This window comes from Squalius cephalus, assembly GCF_949319135.1.
Source record: "Squalius cephalus genome assembly, chromosome: 15".
In the NCBI taxonomy this organism is placed as follows: Eukaryota; Metazoa; Chordata; class Actinopteri; order Cypriniformes; family Leuciscidae; genus Squalius; species Squalius cephalus.
The window spans coordinates 30,548,664-30,574,137 of record NC_137136.1 but is presented as its reverse complement, the minus strand read 5'-3'; the positions used below and the strand labels follow the sequence as shown (position 1 = coordinate 30,574,137).

General features: G+C 38.2%; 1 protein-coding gene across 1 annotated transcript; it reads right to left on the bottom strand.

The window, feature by feature from the left end:
* Positions 1-17,334: 17,334 nt before the first annotated feature.
* irx1a (iroquois homeobox 1a) lies at positions 17,335-22,891 on the bottom strand. Its single transcript, XM_079894921.1, has 4 exons — positions 21,669-22,891; positions 19,285-20,287; positions 18,918-18,990; positions 17,335-18,130 (listed from the first exon to the last, which is right to left on the bottom strand). Exons 1-4 carry the CDS (start codon positions 21,903-21,905, stop codon positions 18,073-18,075), a joined length of 1,371 nt encoding a protein of 456 aa, XP_079751047.1. The 5' UTR covers positions 21,906-22,891; the 3' UTR covers positions 17,335-18,072.
* Between the last annotated feature and the right edge of the window lie 2,583 nt (positions 22,892-25,474).

Sequence of the window (25,474 nt, the reverse complement as noted above, 5' to 3'; positions counted from 1 at the left end):
AGCGACATCCCTCCCTCCTTCTCTCCCTCCCTCTCCTTCTTTCTTGAATCAGCCCGGTTGAGGGCTACGCCACAGCCTTATAACTGAGACATGTTGTTGACAATGTGTGGTTGTTTGTGTCTGGCTAACGAAAATAGATTCACTCTAATAATGCCCTATTCTCAATTTATATGAACAAAGATTGAGAGGGCCCCTCGAGAGGGAATCGCTGTCCCATGCGTCTTCATGTTGTCGGAGGGGCCATCGTATTTCCTGAACGGAATCATCATACTGTGTGGTGCACTGACATCATTATTTCATGGAAACTTATGGTGTGATTATTTGTTCTCGGAATGTACTGTGAACGTTACAATACCAGAGCAGAAATAGCAGTGTTTTGGTTATTTTGACAGTGTTCGAGCCGAGGCTGGCTGAGCCGTAATTGTTGACTCTACTCAAATACATGCGAAATTAATTCGCCCTCCAGCAGTGACTTAACATGATCCAATAATATGTGCCCATAGTTTTTGTAAATATTCATGACAAATTCCATCATTAAACAAGATATGTTTTTTATATGCACACCAGCAAACATAATAAACCGCTGGTCTGAGTTTAAAGTCGACACGAGTAGGAATGAGTTGATGTGCTGTATTAGGGTGTTTCGAGTGTTTTCCCAGCCAAGCTTGAATTAGGTTTCAGACTTATTAATTCTCGTGTGAAAAAAAACAAGTGTGCTTAATCGTATTGAATGTGCCCTTTTAGTGTACTGCAAATCTTAAAAGATTATTTCGAAAAAAATGACTTGCAGATAATAAAAGTTAGTGCACTTGAGGATAGTACACTTACATTTTTACTTAAGTGCACTTTTGTGATAATGTCAAATTAAACGTTTTACTTTAATTGTAAATGTAAAGTATGATTATCACTTTAATATTATATTTAAAGTTAATGTAATTTCATTTTACTGTAAATTGCAAACTCCAACAGAAATTGCATTATTTTATTTAAGTTAAATAAATGTTTGTCAGCAGTACACTTTAACCATATTTAAAATACAATAGTCATTATATAATTATGAAAAATTATGAACATTATGAAATGACATATAAATAAGTATCTAAATACTATTTAAGTGGGTCTAAACACTTTAAAGGTCAGTTCATTGTATTTAATATAAAAATAAAATATAATAGATTTTATTTAATCCAAATAACATGCAATTAAGTGAAATACAGAATAATTTATATATAATATTAATGTTTAAGTATACACTCACCTAAAGGATTATTAGGAACACCATACTAATACTGTGTTTGACCCCCTTTTGCCTTCAGAACTGCCTTAATTCTACGTGGCATTGATTCAACAAGGTGCTGAAAGCATTCTTTAGAAATGTTGGCCCATATTGATAGGATAGCATCTTGCAGTTGATGGAGATTTGTGGGATGCACATCCAGGGCACGAAGCTCCCGTTCCACCACATCCCAAAGATGCTCTATTGGGTTGAGATCTGGTGACTGTGGGGGCCATTTTAGTACAGTGAACTCAATGTCATGTTCAAGAAACCAATTTGAAATGATTCGAGCTTTGTGACATGGTGCATTATCCTGCTGGAAGTAGCCATCAGATGATGGGTACATGGTGGTCATAAAGGGATGGACATGGTCAGAAACAATGCTCAGGTAGGCCGTGGCATTTAAACGATGCCCAATTGGCACTAAGGGGCCTAAAGTGTGCCAAGAAAACATCCCCCACACCATTACACCACCACCACCACCAGCCTGCACAGTTGTAACAAGGCATGATGGATCCATGTTCTCATTCTGTTTACGCCAAATTCTGACTCTACCATCTGAATGTCTCAACAGAAATCGATACTCATCAGACCAGGCAACATTTTTCCAGTCTTCAACTGTCCAATTTTGGTGAGCTCGTGCAAATTGTGGCCTCTTTTTCCTATTTGTAGTGGAGATGAGTGGTACCCGGTGGGGTCTTCTGCTGTTGTAGCCCATCCGCCTCAAGGTTGTGCGTGTTGTGGCTTCACGAATGCTTTGCTGCATACCTCGGTTGTAACGAGTGGTTATTTCAGTCAAAGTTGCTCTTCTATCAGCTTGAATCAGTCGGCCCATTCTCCTCTGACCTCTAGCATCAACAAGGCATTTTCGCCCACAGGACTGCCACATACTGGATGTTTTTCCCTTTTCACACCATTCTTTGTAAACCCTAGAAATGGTTGTGCGTGAAAATCCCAGTAACTGAGCAGATTGTGAAATACTCAGACCGGCCCGTCTGGCACCAACAACCATGCCACGCTCAAAATTGCTTAAATCACCTTTCTTTCCCATTCTGACATTCAGTTTGGAGTTCAGGAGATTGTCTTAACCAGGACCACACCCCTAAATGCATTGAAGCAACTGCCATGTGATTGGTTGATTAGATAATTGCATTAATGAGAAATTGAACAGGTGTTCCTAATAATCCTTTAGGTGAGTGTATGTTATTTCTGTAATTAAAACTCTTACTAAATATGCATTTCTTTCACAAGGTATTTTTGTTGAAAAAAAAAAAAGCATATTTAGGTATATGTATTCAATGTATATGTATTTTTATTTTTTTCACTTACTAAATGTGTATTTCTTTCACAATGATTGATTACCAGATTGCATCTAGAAAGATGGTTTTTATAGACCCTATGGAATCATAGCTCATGTCTGCTAATAATTTACTCCTAAAAGTCCAAACTGTAATTACAACAATGGAAATGCTATTGATTCACTCTATAGTGGGAAAACTATCCACAAATATTAATGATCAAGAGATTTTACATGTGCAACCCACATACATGGATTGTTCTGGCAAAATGTAATTCCTGTTGATGATTATTTTAAATCTTCATTTGATCAAATGCTCTCTAGAGTGACAACACATTTCCCTCCTAATGCCACCTGCTTCCGGCTATAGCAATAGCAAGTACCAAATCATGGTTCACACTTTTTTTTTTTTTTTTTTTTTTACCAAACTATGTCCCATCCCAACTTCCTGTTTCACCAGGAAATACATCATCACACGAAAGAAAACTAAGCGTACTGATTTATGGTGAGTATGGTGAACAATCATAAATCATCCATGCAAATGAAATCCTGCGTTTTTAATATTAAATAGATTAGATGGATAAAAGCAAATAAAGAAACAAGTGAATGAATCTACCAGTAGTTTAAATAAGCACATTTTGGGAAGTGTAAAACAAGTACTCTATGTTTGGAGTGGTGGTTTACCTAAGTGAGTTAATGTGTGACACATTAGAGACCGCAGTAAGATGACACGCTGCACAGTTAACGAGTCGAACATATGTTCTGAATCTGTGTGACTGCTGGCAGACTTCACAGGCTAGTTGAGCAGTAAAAAGGATTACCTAACCCGTTGGAGTGATTCTCCAATTTATAACAGAAGGAATGGAGAAAGGCTACAAACCACAAGGGGGCCGAAAGAAAAATAAATCTAGGGTTTCCCATTTCTGACACATGTAGAGGTAGTATGTGAGCGTTTAAATCACACGCCTTGTTGAAAAGACTTGTGTATTTACCCAGAGTTTGCAGTGTCTCTCCCCAGAGGTCTGCTGTTGGGTCATTACGTAGAGGCATGGCTTTTTTCAACTGATGTTGGCCAGCATGTGCGCATGAAACCAAGCCTGTCCAGCCTTGTTTGGGAGAAAGAGCTAATCAATTGTGGAACTGATATGCGGCTAAAACAAATTAGACTTCAAACTAATTCAAATATTCTTTGAGAGATGGATGCGGGACGTTGTTGTGGCGACATATGCTGCGTTTCGCAGAGCACGTTTTAAAAGCAAGGCCTGCAGAATGTAAACTTTATGGCAGTGTTCGAATTATGCCAATATTTGGAAGAAAGGTCTTAGAAAGCTTTTTCCAGTTTAAAAAAAAAGAATGTTTATTTACAGTAAAATCTGTTTTTCTGCTGTCACAATCACAGTTCTCCTCATTTCCCCCTAAAACTTAATACAGGATGTGTTGCATTTCACTTATTTTAATTAGTGTTTCCATTAGTGTTTTTAAAGTTCCCAAATTATGTTATTTTAAAGGCTCCTTATTTTGTTTTGGAGTCTCCTAAAATAGGTTTGCATGCATCTAAGGTCAAAACACACTAACATGTTCTCACAATATACTGTTTGTTTGAAGATTCAGTCTCTCAAAACCCCTCCTTTCTAAGAGCCTACTCTGCTCTGATTGGTCAGAAGGCTCAGTCTGTTATGATTGGTCTAGCGCATGTCAGAAACGAAACCCTGAAGGTATGAATATGAACAGTAACGATGGCGTCCTTTGGAAGTGCATCAAAGTGGATTTGCAGCGCTGAAAACAGCGTCTTCTTGACATGTCGACAACACGAACCAAACTCTTCCAGGCCTCAGCTACAACTACAGTGTTTTAGGGAGGGGCAAAGTAGGCGTCGTTCACTGGTAGCCAATGAAGACCATAGGCTGGCTTTATGCAAATTTGTTACATTGTTAAGTAGGTATTAATAATATAACAGGAAGTGAGACAGGAATTGCTGACAACTGGTTTCAGTTGTTCAGTAATCGATTAAAGCAACACTAAGGATCATTTTTTACCTTAAAATAATGTTTCCAAAATCGTATCAGTGGTTCATCAAGTCGTAACAGGGTGAAAGGCACTTCTGGATTCGCTTTGCAGCCCTATATCTGCTATAACCACACTATGCAAGCTCGCCAAACCGGGTCGCGTTTATGTAGTTTGAATGAGACATGAGAAAACTACAAACTTGGCTTGCTTTACGTCAAGTGTTACAATAGTCATTATTTAGTTTTTCTTCGTTTCTGATGTCGCAATACATCATACTTTCATGAAATCATGCAACATACTCAACCTTGTCTGTGGACATCGTTCATTCCAAAGCCGGGGCTAGATAAACAGCGAGCGTGCGTGCGAGAGTAGGCTGCGGGCGGCGAAATTATTTACGACAGCGGTAATGGACAATTCCGCTTCCAACCTGTAGGATGACCGAAGACAAAAAAAAAAACAACTTAAGGGCCCTACACACCGGGACGAATATCGGCGCGCGTTATTCGCCAGCGTTTTTCAACGCGTTTTTTGTGTTCACACCCAAGCGATTTTCGCAGACGATGAGCCGAGTGAACATGCAAATTCATTCCCTGACATTAGATGGCGCTTAATGTAAAACAGAAACCACTCCATAACAGTCGCGTTTGTCATATAGTTCTTTATGTTCCGACACCAACGAGACCAGAAGCTCTACAATCATCTTGCCTTGCATCTTCCTCGTCTTATTTCTTCCCGGCAGTGTAGACGCTACTTGGTGTATATTTTCTTCACCGTTACGTATGTGTGCTCGGCAAGACCGTTTTGTGTTTGAGCGCCCCCAAGTTGTGTTTTACTGTAATTTCAGAAGCTCCAGACACGTGAACAAAAGCGCCAATCTCATTGGTCGGATAGTTTTTGACGCGGCGTGTCAAACCAAAAAAACGAACCCGAGGCGTTTTTTAAAAAAATGACGCTTTTACGCGTGCCGTTTTCCGTGCCGGTGTGCACACTCACATTGGCGCCCTTTGTTTAGTCACGAGGTGTTAAACGAAATTTGTCCCGGTGTGAACAGGCCTTTAGTGTTGCTTTAAGTCCAAAGTAGTTACTGATTAGCTAATAGTGAACTACCACATTCAGCTGAGCGCTATTACTTACTAATTCGTTACTCAGAGTTTCTTGTTAGTTAATAGTAGTTACTAGAAATTTGTTCCTGTTTAGTTTTTAATTTATGAAGGAACAGTATTCTAAAGTGTTACCTTTATTTCTTTTAGGAGACAATCCTTTTATTTGCCGTGCACTTTGATCTTTAAAACACTGCAGACATTTTACATTCACAAGCAGCTCTATTACACACTGCATGAAAGGTAATATTTGAAAAAGCATAATAGAGGCACTTTAATTGTGCGTCTGCTGTAATGAGGGATGGTTTAGTCGCCCATGATTTTAAAGATAACTAGAATAACTGGATTTCAGTCCTCTATAGCCCAACATAATTAAAAGCATCTTATATGCGTGTATCAGATTTAGTGAATTAACATAAAGAACAAAGCAATGCGTTTGTTTTTTGCTATTATATATCTCCAGCATGCTTGTATTTTAATGCACTGACTTTAGATATTTTAAAATATTGATATTTTCAGACCACGTCAGTTTTATATTATGCAATTATTTATTATTATTCTAATAATCATTATTTAATTAATGCTTCATATCCAGCTGAACTTCTTTACAAGCTTTTCTTTACCCTTAATTACATGGCAGAGCCACTTTTTGTCATTTGCATGCATATAATCTCCATACTCTCCATGAAGATTTGCTATATTTTCAGAATTCTTAAAGCAACTGAATGAGTCGAAGTATGAGTTTCTGTACGTGGCCGTTTGCAGCAGACGGTTAGCTAAACAAGGCTGTTCATTACCGAACTCCTGTTCGAACTTTTGATGAGATTACAGTTGAGAAGCGTTGCTCCAAAAAATCCTCCTACAAACCAAACAGTGTGCTCTGATAATGGTCCGTGCAACGCCTTTGGTAGCGCCGTAATCGTTACAGGCTGCTGAGGGTTTTTCAGAACTAATGTTTACAGTTGTTTTGGAGTGGACAAAGAAGGCACCCAGAGGACAGCAGGGTGTGTGTCTCTTCTCTGCAGATTGTGGTTAACCAGGTCTCATCTGGAGACCTTATGCTTGGCTCATCCCACTCCAGTCCCCTTGTCTTTCCCCCTCCTGATATTGTCTACATTCCACATCAGCTATCTCTGGCTGAACATGTCATCCGCTGGTATGTGCTGATGGTTTGCTTTTATGGGGCTTTCATGTGTGCAGTGTGTGCAGTAATTGCTGGATGGGATGTACTCATAATAAATCAATTTGTCATAGAAGGAGAATTCGCTGAGTGGAAGGGTTCACGGACAGGTTTGTGGCCTGTCGCGCTGCCTGATTCCCTGACTGTCGTGTCCCACCCTGTGCGATTGGGTCCACTCCATCGATTGTACTACTGTGTGGTGTATAGCTCTGCATTTGTACAGCAATCGCTTCGTGCTTTTGTGGCGCGTCTGCAGTTTAACAAATTTTGTGCTGAACTAAAGCTTTGTTTGTCAGCATTTGCACAATTATGTTCTTTTTTATGTATGTGCTGCAATACTTTGTTCCACCACTAGGTTTGTCAAGCTTTGAAAAAAGGTTCAAATCAAGGTTTGTGCTATAAAATTAGGTTTTTCCAGCAATCCATGTTTTCACTGTTATGCGGTAGGGTGCGCTATTATGCATCTTCTGAAATAGGACGGAAACTACACATCTAAAACCAGGAAATGAAGAAGAAGCAGAAACAATCGATAAAAGATTGCCTATTTTTTTTTTGTTGTTGTTTAAAAGCAGATGCTCTGTTCTTTGTTTTGATATATTGTGTCTTCAGATATTCATACAACAAACTATTCTGGGGGCCATGAAAGTTTTGTGAAAATGATTAAAAACTTTGGCCGGGAATAAGTTAACATTACCATTTGTACCATTACATGGCCTAAAATATATTGTTGCAACTGCAATCCACAGTTGTCAATTATTGCCATGTGCCTGCTTTAATGTTATGATATTATTTTAATTTTCAAATAGCAAAATAGTTCAGTGTTTCGCCATAAGCTGGTCCTGTAGCGAGTCATTTCCTTTGAAACCCTCAACCTCCCCTGCTCCACCTGTCTCAATCTGTATTACACACATTTTGCAACTTAAAGGTTAAATTTGTAATGTACAATAGTGGCCAAAATTGGTGTGTGTGTGTGTGGGGGGGGGGGGGGGGTATTTGCTTTTAATTTTTATTTGCTCATAATTTCAGCATGGTCAAAAACTATGTCTGCACAATCAGGCATGTTTCATTGCATTATCACAAATAAAACAATTGACTCCAAGCACAACTATGCAATATGCGTACAAAATCTTTAACACATTTTTTTTTTTTTTTTTTTTATATTTGAATGAAGCCCAGACATCACTTTTGGTGACTACTGTATAAACACAATTGTATAAATAATATATATAACAATAATTATGCAGAATCAGTATTAATTGAATGTCACATATGTGGGTCTTTTGTGCATTGAAGCTTTAATTATTTTCCTAATTTTTTCTTCTCAACTATTAGGTTGCAATCCAAAAATTAGTTTATTTTCTGATAGAGTTGCAGATATGGGGAAGAAGAAAAAAAAAAGAAAAGCTAAATGCAAATAATAAACTGCAACTAACCACATATATGTGCACAGTAACAATAGGCTGATCCGCTTTTTTCCTATATATATTGTATTGTCAATCTAATTGTTAAGTCAAAGGCATTTGTGCCATTTGTCCTATTAAAGTGCACATTATTTTGCCATACATCAGTCAGATATGGACAGATTCTGTGTCATGTCCTCATTTTCACACACCATGAACAAATTTGACCAAAATTCTCCACCGATTTTGAGCAACTCTCTGTGACCCAGTACAGTCTTTAATTACTCAGAGGGACTGGTAAACACTGACAGCTTTACCCACAATCCACCTTGATGCTAAGTCAAAGCAGAGCACAGAGGAACTCACATCCTCCCGCACTCTGTCACACTAAGGCAGAAACTACATTAGCAGAGGAGAAAGAGAGGAGGAGGAGGACGGGGGTGAAGGGATTGGGGGGTTGGGTGCTTTTATTCTGTAACACAACAGAAGACTCTGGCTGATACTCAATCGGAACAGGCCTGTATTTTCTTCACAAGGTCAGAGAGGGCAGCAGTCGGAGTGAATTGCAGAAACGGGGAGGGTGCTGGATAAACGTTTGCTTTCCCCAGCCGTGCTGGGATTAGGCGAGGGCAGGTATAGCGCACTTCAGAGCCAGCCAATTAACACCGTCAGCACCAGCCGGAAAAAAAAGGCTCCCGCTACGGAGTGAGCCACACACTTTCCCTTGGCTATTTTCATTGCGGGCCGATCCACACACAGCTGTTAAACTGGCAGGTTTTTAAGCATTGCTGATGGGTGAAGGAGCTCCTAAAGATTTCTCAGCAGTGCTTCCTGAGGAGAGATGGAGGGTAAGCAATCAATGTGCCAGACCTTACAATGCGGAAAAGGATGGAAGATAGTGGCTCCGGACCCCCCATCCCCAACCCTGCTTTTTTTTTTTTTTTTTTTTTTTTTGAGTGAGAAGTGGCTGATATTGATGTCGGGCCTGAACACAACAGGCTGGAATGGCCTGCTGGGAAGACTTGGAAGTTGGGTTGACTTCTTCATCCAATCCTTCGCTCCCCTGCCTGCCACACACCAACTGCTGGCATTTCAACAGCTTTGATACATATTTTAAAGGCTTCGCTGCATCAGAACTGTACTAATCTTAGTTAAAAGGAGCAGCGCTCTACACAGATTTCAGTGTGGCGGCCCACTGACTCTTGATGGAAATCTCTGGGAAAGAGAGTCTCGTGATCTGGGCGTGGATGGACAGCCTTTCTTTTTCAGTTTTTTTTTCAGTTTAAAACACGGTCAAAGACACACACAGATGGACAAAAGGGGGGAACATGACCTTTCTGACTTCCAAAAAATTATTTCATGATTAAACACTTCACCTTTAAATATCTTCATTAGTATTGGTAAAAAAAAAAAAAAAAAAAGGGCCTTTCTTAGGTCATTTGCTTTACACGGAACATTTGTTCATTTATCCAGTGTCTCATATCTTTCAAAACTCAAATTGCTATATAAAGAAATTTGAACATGATATCTTCCCTTGCATTTGCATACTGTTGGACTAAAATATCTACAAGACTGCTAGGTTCCCCTCACAATCAATCAAACAATCAATTGGTAACACTTTATTTCAATAGTCCACTTTAGACATTCTACTAACTATAAGTAACTTTGCAACTACATGTCAACAAACTCTCATTAGAGTATTAGTAGATTGTATACTTAATATCTGCTAACTCTTAATTTTGATGGTCCCCAACAGACTATAAGAAAGTCAACTTATTCTCCTAACCCAAACCCTAACACCTAACCATAGTAGCGTCCACTAACAGTCTACTAATACTCTAATGAGAATCAGCTGACATGTAGTTGCAAAGTTGCTTATAGTTAATGTCTAAAGTGGACTACTGAAATAAAGTGGAATCAATCAATCAATCAATCAAGGTCTATGATCCTATTAGTTCTGGATGTATGAATAGATTACACAGCATGCAGAATCAAAAATGACTCAAAATATATCCTGACAATGAAAAAAGCAACTCAAATTAATCTACATTATGCCCACTTACGGGTTGAGAAAGAAAATATGGATAGACGCATCCTCGCTTGATAAGAGTGATGAATGCAGATCCGTGAAAATCCATCTCAGCGTTTTACAGTCGTGATGATGCATGGTTTGTTTTTCACATAATAGTGTTATTGGAGGTGATCGGTGTCAAAATGTTCTTTTATAATTCCCTCAGCTCAACACTGTCCCGGCAGCTGCTTTACACGGAATGTAAAAAGAAGTAACAATAGGTTGACTTATTGTGTCGTGTCCTTTATCTTCTGCTGGCTGTTTTAGAATCATACCCCGGCTTGCCGTTCAAAGTAATGTCTTACTGTTTATTAAACCATCACCCCCACCCATCCATCGCTTTCTTTCCCAAACCTCGCAGTTTATTGTTGCCAGGGTACTGAGATATACATCTGATCATTTCCTCATTCTCAGCAAATCTCTGACATTAGTGGCATTCGTGTCAGTGTACGCGTAAATCTTCTTCTATCTGCCGCACAATATGACTCACACTAAGTGACTTCTCAGCTATTATTGGTGCAGAAGAGATAGTACGACGAAAAAGAGAAGGATAAAGAAAGGCAAGGAGAGTTGATCACATGCTGGACAATATTGGTGGCAGATGTGGCCACCAGATCCCAGTGAAACCAGGATGGCATTTCCTCAGGATAAGACTATATATTTTTGAAACTTTGATGTGAGTGCTCTCCAGAAATATGTAGGACGTTGCGTGCATCTGATCTGGCGATGTCAATCGTGGGGATGAACTATAAAGTCAATCTTGCGTTTTGGCTTTGAGGGTTGCAACGGTGATTAGCGTTATTCATCTGGGATCTATTTCAGTTGCATTTTTGCTGTCAGTGGTGAAATATTTCAACCAGTGGTGCTTGCCATAGCAAACAAACTCGGTGTTATGATGTTAGCGTGTTAAAGTGAGGTGTCAAGGTAATGCTATGTGGTTGCAAAGGTGTTCGAAGTAGTTTCTAGCTTCTTGCTATGCAGTTGCTAGGGTCTGTAGAAATGGCTTGGGTCCTTCAATGTGCGTCTTCGGGATTTTTTCACCTGCCTTATGATCCAGCAGGTAAAAACAGTGCGTGTGATCACTTAGTAAAGTAACACCTGTCCTCAACAACACACATGATTTGAGAAGTCATTCATGTCTAGAGTGAAAACGTCTAAGTTTGACACCTACTGGTTAAGAATTTAGAAAGAAATGTGCAATAGTTGTTGTAATGCTTGACTTGATTCATTTCTGAAATCAAGAGGTGAAGAAAGTCTTGGCTTCTAAAAAAAAAACAAAAAAAAAAAGTCTTCAGTGATTTAAGCCGTGAACCAAACCAACCAGCTACAAGAAGAACCACGACACTACAAATGTTGATTTTGAAGCAAAAAAGCATTTGAAAATCAGTCAAAAAAACTGAACTGAACTTAATTATTTAAGGCAAGAAATACAATCCCAAATTAAAACCGTATACAATATTTAAACAGTTTGAGAGCCTAGGGAAACTGACTCTACTTCATTCAACGTGCTTCATGGGAGTAAAGAGTTCTTAGATGCAGTTTGCTTGTCACGATTGGTGGATATTTTGGTGAAATTATGGGTAATATAGTTGTTTTTCCACCAGGAACTGTGCTGTTAAACAAGATTAAGTAACACTTCAAACATTCCACTACATGCAACTTCATATCAACTTATTCTACTAACCCGAACCCCTAATACTCTAATGAGAAAGTTCCTTATAGTTAATAAAGTGAATTTCGAAATAAAGTGAAGCCATGACGGCTAAAAAAACTCATGCTCTACCTCATAGCTCACAGTAGGTCTGTCTTTCGTAAAATATTATTAAAAATCTGTTCCCCTGAATGGGATTTGAACACATCCCTGAAGGCTGAAGGCAACGTGATTGTTTAGCTACATGCTGACATTAGTTTAGGTTGGGCTCTTGATGTGCGAGTGTTGAGTGAGAATGCTATGAATTGTCACCTTAGCTTCATCAGAATTATCTCTGGATCTTAAGAAGTTTGTTTTGGTGGTGTGATGTTTCTGAGGATGAGCCGCACCGTACGATCACACCCTGAATGCTAACGACTCTTTTGCCAGGTGTAAGGGTTTGGCAACATCAAACACCTCCAGGTCACGGAGCCAAACAGAAATAAGGAACTGGTTCGACACAACTGTGTCTACATTCTGTAATGTATACTCAACCATATCAGTGTTTGATCTGCTACATCAAACTAATTCATCATCTATGGCTGCTCACGCGGCTTCAAACCCCCGGCAGTCATCACTCGTCCGATAACTCACCAGTCTGCTAACTGGGGGGTTTATATCCTGATTTGCCACGGCGAGTTCGAGAAAAAAAAAAAAAAAAAAATTGACATCGGCCGCGATGCAGATTAGAGGAACTGATCTGATATCAGCTTCTGCCGCGCACATGTGTGGAGGGGGAATAACTGAGCCAGGCCCCAGCTGCTGGGTGACACTTCACATACATACATTTCTCTTTGTACAGACCTCTGGAATTAACCCAAACCCACAATGGCATCACATCAGAAAGGAGCGCAGGAAAGTCTGACTTTATTATCCCTCTGTGGAAATTTTCATGCGAAGGGATAAAGCTCTGTAACGGCTGTCTGCTGTTTATTAGGAGCAGCACAAGACAATAGCAGCCTCGGGGAAGGGTCAGACAGTCCGTTCTCGGTGTGTGTTAGGCTTCGGAGGACTGGTCACCGGGAAATGTGCATATAGCAAGCGCTCCAAAATACAAATGCCTGCGTAAAACATCTTTGCTACTAGTTGAGTGATTGTTTGATTGATTTGTGTTACAGTTTTAAAACCCAAATGTTCAAATCCATCCAAGATAATTCATTTTAAATATTGCCAGGATGTCTTTTATATAAAAAAAATAACTTTAGCAAACGATTTGTAACCATTCAAGGTGTAAAGATAAATGAGTGATGACCTTTGACCCTCATTATTTTATATGATATGTTATTAGGTTTTTGTTTATGACAACATACATTCAATGAATTGTAACTGTCTGATGAAAGTGATGAATTGTCTGCCTCTGTTATAGTAATGGATGGGAATGGGATCGAGGGTGATCATACTCCTGTTTTTAAATACATCAAAATACTTGCACTAAAGGTTTATACCCACAATTTATCTTGAACTACTAGAACCGTTTGATTTTTCTGGAATTTTATCATGGAATGCCAAGAAATCTGACTGCATTTTTTTTTTCTAGCCTATATTCATAATATTTTTCTTAATAATAATAAATTATAATATATTAATATTAATCGCATCCAAAATAAAAGTTTGTGCTAACATGATATGTACATACTTACATACTGTGTATAATATTTTTTTTGTGTATATAAATATAAGAAATATTTGTATATATATATAATTTATTTTATGTATAAATAGAAATATTGTATGTATAAATAATACATCTTTCTTAAATATATACAGTACATGCATCTGTGTGTATTTATATACAAAATAATTATACACAGTACACACATATGTGACCCTGGATCACAAAATCAGTTATAAACCAGTTGCACGGGTATATTTGTGGCAGTAGCCAGCAAAACACTGTATCTGTCAAAATGATCGATTTTTCTTTTATGTCAAAAATCATTAGGATATTAAGTAAAGATCATAATCCATGAAGATATTTTGTAATTTTCCTACCGTAAATATATTCAAAATATATTTTTGTGAGTGGATTCTGCAAAACCGCCAACAGAAATGGACAACTTTAAAGGCAATTTTCTCAATATTTAGATTTTTTTTTTGCACCCTCAGATTCCAGATTTTCTAATAGCTGTATCTCGGACAAATATTGTCCTATCCTAACAAACCATACATCAATGGAAAGCTGCTAAACATGTGCAGTTGATCATGTTAAACATCAATAAATACATTATTTAAACAGCTTTCAGATGATGTATTGATCTCAATTTAAAAAAATATCATATTATAAAAAAAATATATATATATATTTTGGATGTGATTAATTGGGATTAATCATTGCACAGCCCTTATAATATAATACTAGCAGTTGTCCCTTGTTATTTGTGCGAGTACCGTGAGAGCCTCCCTCCCTCTCTCTCCCTCTCCCTCTCCCTCTCCCTCTCTCTCCCTCTCTCTCTCTGTGGAACCAGGGGCCCGGCCTCATCCGGTGGCATGTTCTACAGCAACCCATCGCTCCTGGGATGAAAAGACGATGACCAAGGTATTCGTTCAATTCAACCTCTATTGTTGTTTTGGAAACAAGGAACAGCAAAGTAGTCAAACCATAACATGGTGTATGGCAAGTGTGGATGTGTGTGACTACTGGACTCCCCGACTCGCAGTTCCCAGCAGGGCCCGACCATTGTTGAAGGTATTCACCCAGTGCACTCATGAAACTAGATAAATGGATTAGTTCTTCAGAGATACTGGCGGCATCTTCAAAAAGACAACACCGTGGGGCGGTTCGGAGGGGGGCATGAAGGGGCGGGGGGTGCATGAATGACCTGTTTCTGCCAAAAAGACAAGACAGTGATAAACTTCCCTCTCTCTTTTACACTGTGACAGAGACACAAGCATCATGGGAGAGAATCACTCCTACTATGTGGGAGCAACAGTTTATGTGCCTATAGTAGTTGCATTATTTATTATTCCTATTGGATGGCATTTATTCCCTTCATCAGATTTGTTTTGTCACACACATCACACAGCATTCTCCATGTCTTTCATATAAGATTATGCTAATAATTTAAACGATTATCGTGATTTTTTTTTTTAACCCCTGTCTCATCTTTATTTCCATCCCTCCCACACTTGCATTTCCCTTTATTCTGTTACGTCGTTTTTTGGCTGTCATTTATAGCTCGGGGCGGCGTGTGACAGTAGCTGGAGTGTCAGAGTAATTATGGGTTCCAGTCCCGTTTATTTCTCGTTAGACAATTGACTGTACATCAAGTACAGAATGAGTAATTACGTGTGCATTAGCGAATCCCACCCCGATGGCCTCCAGCACTAACCCCATGCTAGTACAGGACAAAAGATATAAATGAAACACCGGGAGGTTATTTCATCTCAACCACAACAAGCGCACCAAAGGAGATGAAGACGAAATAACGAGGAGAGAGCTGAAATGCGCACACCTGCCTTGACTTGACCTCTGTTTATCAAGGGACAAGGTTTTATTACTATAATAATAATAATAATAATAATAATAATAATAATAATAATAGCCTAATAATAATAGCCTAATAATAATAATGATGATGATGATGATGATGATGGTGATCATTATTATTATTATTATTATTGCTAGCATACAATTATAATTCGTTTAAGGTCGTTTCGTTATGCAGTGCCGAACAGAATTAGTAGGCAACTTATTTGTTTCTTAAAAGTCGGTTAAGGAGGGATTCGTTCAAAACTGTTAGTACAACGATAATAATAATAATAATAATAATAATAATAATAATAATAATAATAATAATATGCACTGTTGCGATTTATTTGTTCACTTCTAAATAATGCCGAGAATAAACTTAAAACATGACCGGCCTATATTACTGACCTTTTCGTTCATATTTTTGGTTGTTTAATGTTACTAATATAACTAAAAATAAACAAATACAGTAAAATAATATAGGCCTATTTAAAAAAAAAAAAAGAAAAAAGAAATCTTACACAGCACATCTGAATATTTCGATCGCATAAAATCCTCACTGAATATTTAAATTCAGTCTTGTCATTATTTTTGGAGCTTTTAACGTTTGACTATATTTTTACTCGACTACTGAAATGTAAAATCAAAACACTTTGATCGTTTTAGTCCAAACAATAGGCTACGCAAACGTGGCCCTTGATTTGGTCTAATGTTATTGGAATAAAATGTTAGATATAATTTCAAAAAGGCTGTTGATTCAAAGTATATTGGATTATTTTCTCATCTGAAATGTCTGTAGTTTCACGGGGGGAAAAAAATGTTCAGTGATATTCTGATTTCTCCTGTCTTTTTCCATGTAAACCAGCTGTAATGACTCTACCGATCTATAGAGGTCGCTGCAAGCTTTCATTTATTTGCAATTCGGCAAATTCTGGTTTCCTGCATCAATAGAGTTTTAAATACCTTTTATAATATTGATCTCACAATATACTTTGAACCTCTTTCAAACATGAGATCACAAAATAAAAAGCTTATAAAACAATAAAATTAAATACAAATTAATGTAACTAATATTATATAGCACCTTTTATCCATATATATATATATATATATATATATATATATATATATATATATATATATATATATATATATATATATATATATATATATAGTGTATTATTATTTTTACCTACGTTCAATTTATATCTTAGTTGATATTTTGCTTTACATACTCTGAACTGTACCAAAATGCCTTGTATTTGTCTTGTACTTTTTGCATTGTACTTGTCTAATTTAACTAAAAATGATAACAATAATAATACAAATAAACACAAATAGTTTTAAATGGAACAAGAAAACCAGAGGGCAAGTTTAACGTAAATATGTAGGCTAAATAAACAGACAATGCCACACAAAAATCAGTTAACGTGTAATTGGCAATTCAGCTGCACTATCATTCTATATCAACATCTTGTGTGTAGTTTTTGTAGTCACAATTTGAACGCACTGACTTAGACTTTTTGATGAGTTTGTATTTTCTCGATTAATTGTATATATGTTTGAATTATTGAACTTGAAAATTGAATTTCGCTTCCAAACAATTCATGTCTGACAATTGTTATACTATTTGGCCACGGTTTAAAACTGTAATATTGTGAAACAAAGTGTAATTATTAGTTTATAAATTGTAAACAATATGAGCGGTAGTGTCTCATGCTGATGACGCAGAGAGGCCTCAATCCACACTCCCTCTGAACTGAATGTCACTCTCCTCAACACATTAATAATTTATTATCGTATCGAGTTTTTTTCTTTCTTTCTTTCTTTTTTTTTTTTTTCTTCCTCTGACAGATTAGATTTTAACCATTTGATTTTGTTTGCACAGGGCGTTCCCACATTATTACTTAATGATATTCCCAGCTGCTTCGGTCCATTTTCCGCCGCCAGCAGCCATCTGGTCTCTTATTAGCACCTCAATGCATTTGCAGCAGCTCCATTTAACAATTGAATCTGAACACTCCCGCAAAATATTTCCAGATCCATTTTGGGCCTCATGCATCTAAATAACCGACAGCTTTTCCCCGCTTTTAAGAGCATTCGTTATAATAATTTTAGATTATTAATAATGAAATTATATTATGATGGATGGATTTATTAATAAAAATAATAAAAAGAAAAAAGAATGAAACGTAACGTCACTAAAACATTTAACCCTTCAGAAAACAAACCAAAACACCAAAAAAAAAAAAAAAAAAAAAAAAAAAAACCCTCTTTGCATTTGTCTATAATTTCATTTAGTTTATTAGACAAAATATATGATCTGGACAAACTCCGTCAACTCACTATTTACAAATGTGGGTCACCTTAAAGGAAAACACCAACACATAAAGACAAAATAAGCCTACCAATGTCCCACGGTAAGGAAGGGATCACAGGTGTCATTATATACATCTCCACCGGGTGCTAATCAAACTCGGACATTTGTTTTAGAGTAACTGGATGCTATGCTGAATTGATTTCGTTTTCATTGTCCCATTATGAGTGCCATCAGTCCTTTTTTTGCGGGGCAAATGTCTTGATCAAGCGGAAGAGAGAGCTGTTAGGACCCTCTGTGTTGATTCCTGCTGGTTTCTTGGGCTGTGAACACAGACAGAATTGTGATTTAATTTCCTTAAAAACATCGAGGCATTTCACTGTTAGCCACACATTTAAACAGCTAATTTCCTGAACGTTATAATACAACAATTAATTATATGATAACAGATCAGTCGTGAGTCAATATACATCGCATTAAAGCCTTGGTTGTTTTTGTTTTCAAAGCGTTTCCATGCAATAAATTATTTCACATGGAATTTTGGAAAAGCAGTTTGTTTCGGTCTAAAATAGAGACTTTTAATACAATCCTGATATTTACCAACAAATCCACTGGCGCAACTAATAAAAAATAAGTCAAGTCCAAAAAAAACAACAACAACAACAAAAAAAAAACGGTTCTGCTAAAATTGTGGCACTTAAAAGGGGCAAGTTTTCAGCATCACTGCTCCCCCGAGGTTCACTTTCCCCAAGGGTCTTTAGGAAAGGCACACAACCCCGGTGACTTGATAAGTAGTTATTCTCCAGAGAGGCATGGAGTGTGTGTGTGGGGAGGGGGATTCGTGGCCTTTTGTCACCAGGAAAAGCACAACTATTTATTATAAGCGCTAAGCGCAGATTTCTCTCTGTCTGTCTGTTAGGAAATCTGTATCCCAAGAGTCTTTCTCCGATAAGCAGTTTTAAAAACAACCGTTCGCTGTTGCATGCGTTTCATCTGGTATAACGATGGCCTACTAATACTACTACTAGGCCTGCTATTAATAATAATAATAATAATAATAATAATAAGAAGAAGAAGAAGAAGAAGAAGAAGAACATAATACAAATTTACCTGTCGTGAAGAGGACGAAACGATGACTTTAAAGGTTGCGTTGGTGATTCATTTCTGAGGACATTTTCACGATCTAAGAATTAAAAACAAAACCAAACGTTGGAATTAGATTGATTGGAATTAAATCCGCAGCATTATTGTACAGATTTGTTTTTATATGTAATTGTTATTATTTTATTTTGTAATTTTATTGTCTTATATAGGCTATATATATATATATATATATATATATATATATATATATATAGGGTAACAACAGCAATTACAATAACAATGGGCCAAATAATAAAAATAAAAATAAAAATAGCAACATTTAAAAATAGCCACATTTGTGCATATACACAGGTCTGTTGTGATTTGTGCATACCTATGTGTTTTGGACTGAGGTCCTCTGGCGCCTTGTCACTGTTCGCGGCTGCCAGGGTCGAGGCCTGCTGCTGCTGCTGCTGCTGCTGCTGTGAGTGAACAGGATGATTATGATTATGATGATGCTGATTGACGCCCAAGAAAGATCGGACGTTCAGGAGGGAGTTTTGGCCCAGAAACGCGCCATTTGTCCAGTTGTGGAACTTCCCAATCTGGCACGTGTACAGTCCGTGGCTGGGCAGGAAGGCCGGGTGTGTGCCCGCGGGAGTGGCGGGAACAGAGGGTGACGTAGGTTTTTGCGAGCTATCTGGACTGGTTGCGGTTTCTGCTAACGACCATATTTTGGGCTTATTGCTAACCGGAACTTGAAACCCTCCCTGTCGGCCCGGCGACAGAACCCTGGTGTTGTTGTTGTTTCCGTCAGACGGCTCTTTGCCGGCAGAAATGACGTTTGATTTGGATTTCTCGAAGGCCTCGTGAGCCTCCAGCGCAAGCGCGCGCCGTTTCTCCCGCAAGCTCTCGAGCTCCCCGCGTTTTTCCTCATCCTCCTCGTTGCTTTGATCTCCGTCGTTGTCGTCGATCTTGTCGATATCTATGCTCTCCAAATCTATTTCCTCTTCATCTTCGTTCTTTTCGGCGTCCCCCTCGGTGTCGCTCCCAAATATAATATTGCCATCTTCGTCTTCTTTACTTCTGGCGCCCCATGTCACCTTGTTCTCCTTCTTGAGTCTCCTCCTGGCGTTGGCGAACCAGGTGGACACTTGAGTGAGGGTCATCTTGGTGATGATGGCCAGCATGATCTTCTCGCCTTTGGTGGGATAGGGGTTTTTCCTGTGCTCGTTGAGCCAGGCCTTCAGAGTGCTGGTACTCTCCCGTGTGGCGTTTTTAGGCCTGGAAGGGTCTCCATACTGGAACTGGCCGTAGGGATAGAAGGCAGGGCTCGTGTGGGCAGCAAAGCTCGCAGGGTGAACGCCAGGGCTGTCTTTTAAATCATACTGAGATCCCTACAATGATGTTGACAAGAGAGAGAGAGAGAGAGAGAAAAAATACATCAGATACATTGCATTTCATACACACACAAAAGCGCGCAAAATAATTCGGGATCACGCTGTCAAAATTCACTTTTATCCAAATTGTTGCAAATGTAGGCTATCAATCATTTCTTTATTAATCTGACCTCTCCAGAAATCGTGCGAGTTTAGTTTTATTTTTGCAATAATGTTTGCCCCCCCCCCCCCCCCCCGACCTTTCATAAACTAATATTTGTTTTGACCTTTGACCAACATTGCTATATAAAAAGCTATAGGCCACATGATAACACACAAATTGAAAAATATGCTAAATATTACCTATATTAATGGCATTCTGGAAAAGAACACGGCCACTGTTGGCCAAAATTACCACATTACTTCGAATCCGATGTGTGTACAATTCAGCATGTATTTAATTTAAGGTTCGCTCGTGATGTACAGGCCTCAACCTATTACCAATGTTATTATTAGCCTATTATTCATATAGAGTTGTATGACACGACATAATTATACACTGCAGTGTTTCTTATTAATCGAAAGAAGCGTTAAGGAAAGCATTTTGTAAGATTTAAATGCGTTTTATATCATTTTAATTGATTTTTCCTTGCACAAGAGACTCATGCACATAATGTGGACACAATTTGTAATTATTTGTTACAGGTTAGCCAAAGACACTGATTAATATACAACTTTCAATATCTCTCTTTTTCGGAAATACACAACTGATTAATATATCCCGCTTTTGTGAAGTAGGCCTATCACATTTCATTAGTCAAAACAACTCTTTTTGTCACTTTTATTATCATTCATATTTATAATTTACTACAAGTCACGAAGACATGACGTAGTGAACTGTAAAGTAGTTTCTGAGCCAGAATGACCGTTTAAAACAATTCATTTTACATTCTTTCCAACGCGAACCGCAAAGTTCTCGATCGAAACAACTTAAATTATTATTAAATGTAAATTCAGCTGAATAACAATTATAGCATGTTTTAAATATAGCAATTTTGAAATTTCATGATTCGTGCTATTATTTTTTAACACCCGCACAACAATTCTTCAACTCAAACACCGAGCCGGCCGACAAACTTTTCTTTTAAAATGGCGGTCGGAAAGGTGTTTTAAATTTTATGAGTGCCAAATCTGCAATGCAATTCTAACAGACTAGAATAAATGTTAAAAGCTGTGAGAAACTTCCCATGCACATTGCAAGCTTCCGCTGCGTTAACCTCGCTTGTGCGGGAATCTAAAAAAAAAACATTTTGGCAATCAACGCTCGCAGATTTAAAGCAATAAAATGCAGAGAGAGAGAGAAAAAAAATCAGTCAGCTTTATAGAATGCTTTTCTTACCATTTGGGAGAAAAGAGCCAAATCGGCGCTGGTGTAAGGCAGAAAGGCGCTGTAGTTGTGTGCGTACGGGTACATGCCCAACACCGAGGACACCGCAGCGGCCGCCGCGGACGCGCTTCCCCCGATCTCTGCGCTCCCTCCGCGGGACGACGGAGTTAACACTCCCGGGCGATCACCTCCGTACACCGCCTGGGAGGCACTCAAATACTGCGGGTAACCCAGCTGGGGGAAAGACATCTCCCTCGCCTCGTCGGAAGCCAAAACAAGGCAAAAAACAAATAGCCCACCAAAGCAAGAAGTGAAAGAGTTTCTCTCTCTCTCTCTCAAGCAGGACCGAATGAGAATGGGAAATGTTCGTCTTTAAATCTCAGCTTCTCTTTTGCGGCAAGTCCGTCGGATGTGATCAGATCAACAATTGAGCTCCAACTGATGTCTCTGCCCCTAGGTCCTGGGCTGATCTCTCAGATACAATTTGAAGTTGATGCTTTGATTGGCGTCCCAGGCTCCTCCTCGTTGGCGCATGTGGTTAGTGCATTGGCCAGGGCCACTTTTGCACTGTTTGGAGGATTGTATGTTAAATGTTTAGCATTAGAATCCATTCACTGTAGTGTGACAACCTGTCTACGCGATTTTACAGCTGCCCAGCACTGGGGAAATGAACTGATAGGCACGCGGAACTTATTTTGAATGGCTCATAATTCTTATAAACACTGGAGAATTAAAGCAACACTCGCGATGACACTGATCTTCATAAGGTATTGACGATCAAACAACTGTATTCTTTTGAAGGTGCTTTTTTTTTTTTTTAAGTGAGTGATTGCTAAAATTGTGTACAGGATTTTACACATTTGGCAAAAAAACAACAACTCTGAATTGAATTATTCAAATGGAGCACTGGCTTTATTGTTTTGTTTGAGAGAGCTTAAATAATTAAAGATATGCATTTCCATACTCTGAACCTCATGATTTTTTTTCTTCTTTTTTATCTCCTTTATTATTTTTTGGTACTGTAAAGATACAGTTTCTAATGCATGGACTTTCTATATTTATGCGCGACGACAGCTTAATAACTATTATTTTTCTTTGGTAAAAGTATTTGTTCTCGATATTTGCAATCTGTGCAGTAAATTAGTTTAAAACATTATAGCACGTTTTTCTCTTCCATTTCTTCCCTCTCTCTCTCTCTCTCTCTCTCTCTTCCTCACACACACACACACACACACACACACACACACACACACACTTATAACCCAGAGGCACTTACAAGCATACACACGGGGGTGGGGGCGTTGGGGACTTTGTATTTATGTTTCATTGTTAAATACTGAACGAGGTGATGTCGTGAATAATCGTGAGCACTTCATTAACATGCACACAAGCGCCATTTAGCTAACCCCCCCAAAACTATTAATACCACTAATAATAGTCGTGACAGATAAAGGGATCGCATGTGGTCTAACAGTTTATGATTTTAATGTGTGTGCGATAACAATGATCTCACTAATCCAACCACATCTTTACCAAAATGCTCCTACTAAATATAATGAACTTGCAGCTCATCTGTTTTTGCTTAATATAGGCATCATATAATAAACATGTGACTTATTGATATTTTTCAGAAACGGGAGAAAATGTAGACCTCTACAAAATGTGATTTAAGAAATTGAGTTTTTTTTTTAACATTGTAAACTTTTCTTTACTATTTGATTACTTTATTCTATCTAAACGAAACTTGTAAATTGAATTTGCATGTTTTATTATCTTAATTCAGTCGAGACATTAAAAGCAAATGAGCGATTTGAATAATCCGAACCGAGTCCGGCTGTGCTCGGGCTCTTGATTCGCTCCTCGGGTCCAGGGTCCGGGACTCGCTCTGTCGTGAGGTCGCTGCTCAAGCGCTTCTAAAGTTGTGCTCGTTGAAAGGATATAGTGGATTTATTAGTTTAACGGCTCAGATGAAGCCAGTGATTGTGATCTGCCCCAGATGGCCGCGAGTGGAGGATCTGTTGAAAATATCTGAGGGCACTGATGCCAATCTGAGGAACACATCAGACAGAAGGAGGAATGGCACTGGCGATAACCCGCTGGAAACGCGCACAGCAGAAGATCATGCAGATATGACAGAAAATATCTCTAAACGACGAAGACAGAGACGTTAAGAAAGGACATTCAATCTTGAGAAATGTGGTAGAGGAAAGAAAAAGTTAGGGGGTGCTCAGTTACTCGCTTGTTATTGAAACATTTAAGGTTCTTTTTACGTTTTATTTAATTAACATACACAATAAGGAATATTTCATTGGATGCAAGGTTACACGTAATTTATGTACTGCAAAATTCATTTCGTAGACATGAATGCTCACTTATTTTAAACAGTTTTTTTTTGGAGGTGAGAATCTCAAATTTCCTTTTTCGGGTAAATGGGGGAAATAAATTGTAAAGGGGTTGAAGTTTGACCCTCGTCAAACAATGGCACGTGTAATCTATGGGCAATAAAGCGTGTTCACACTTAACTGATTTATGGGGCTTGTTAAAGTCCCATTATCACTTTCCCTGCAACAGCAAGAGACCAATGCAACTTCACTGGATGTTCTCCTCTGTTTAAATTACATAAATATAATTGTCTTAGAAACTTGTTTTAATATACAGTATATCTTTTTTGTCAAATACATATTTCTCTCTATATATGTGCAATGTGAAAATTATACTATGCAATTATAGGCATGCATGTATACACGCATCTATAAATTATGGAAAATACACTATGCCCTTAAGCAAGCTCTCGTTTTTCTGCTCTTCCTCTTTCATATAATAAACCTTAGCTTAGAACAGTGATTACAGTGGGTGAATTCTGCATATTTCAAAGGTTGAGGGGTTTTTTTAGACAGGGAAAAAAAATAGCATTTTTAGACTTTTCAACCATTTCAAAACAACAACAAGAGGCATGCACACATTTTCATGGTGGGGTTTCACATGCTATTTTATATTCAGAATTTGAAAGATTTCAGGTTTTCTCTACAGTGACTCCGCTGCTGTCTAAGTGTCATTATAACATAAAAACTGCTGTCTGTCCATGCTTTCTTCTCCAATCTTCCTTTTCCATTAATGCACGAATGGATTCTTCCGAAAAACCACTATTTATTTCCTCTCAGAGCGTTTCTGTCATCTGCATGCGAGCTTCATGAGACAGATCTTGCAGTGCAGACTTCTGTTCGTGTTTGGATTTCATAGAACTCAAAAATCAATGCGTTTCTCAAGCATGTCAATGTACATTCTTTAAGTACAGGTGTAGGGCAATTCTTACAACACTGTGAAACTCATGTAGCACAAACGAAAGCAGGGAATGGCATTCAACTAAACTGTCAACTTTAAACAGCCAAAAGCAATGAGATCAAAGGCATGCGCTGGAGTCTCTTCTCTCTCTAGATTACAGCCCTAACGGTTTGAACCCTTAATGCTATTAAAGGGAACCAGGACATCTCTCCCAACCATGGTTACTGAGTAAATCCCCTCTGGACTCGAAGATGACCAGAGCCAGACTTGAGTCAGCAGTGGTCAAATCAAGCTTTAACACAGAGTTTCAGCACCAACCTAACATTTGATGTTTAGGGTTTTCGGGAGAAACGTTGCAAGTGGACAGACTGAACAGACCCATGATCCACTGTTTGCATCCCAGCTTGTGACGAATTACGGCAGAGTAATTCAAAAGAATAATCACTGCATGACTGGGACATGAATGATGTAACTTTTTTTTTTTTTTTTTTTTTTTTTAGCTTGACATATCTCAATTTATTATGTGCCCATACAAA

What these genes read in the sequence shown, in the direction of transcription:
- irx1a (XM_079894921.1), bottom strand. Translation starts at nt 21,905, where the DNA reads ATGTCTTTCCCCCAGCTGGGTTACCCGCAGTATTTGAGTGCCTCCCAG. An exon ending in TGGCTCTTTTCTCCCAAATG is followed by an intron (nt 20,288 to 21,668) that starts GTAAGAAAAGCA and finishes ACATCATTGTAG; the next exon opens with GGATCTCAGTATGATTTAAA. An exon ending in CCTCAGTCCAAAACACATAG is followed by an intron (nt 18,991 to 19,284) that starts GTATGCACAAAT and finishes TTTAATTCTTAG; the next exon opens with ATCGTGAAAATGTCCTCAGA.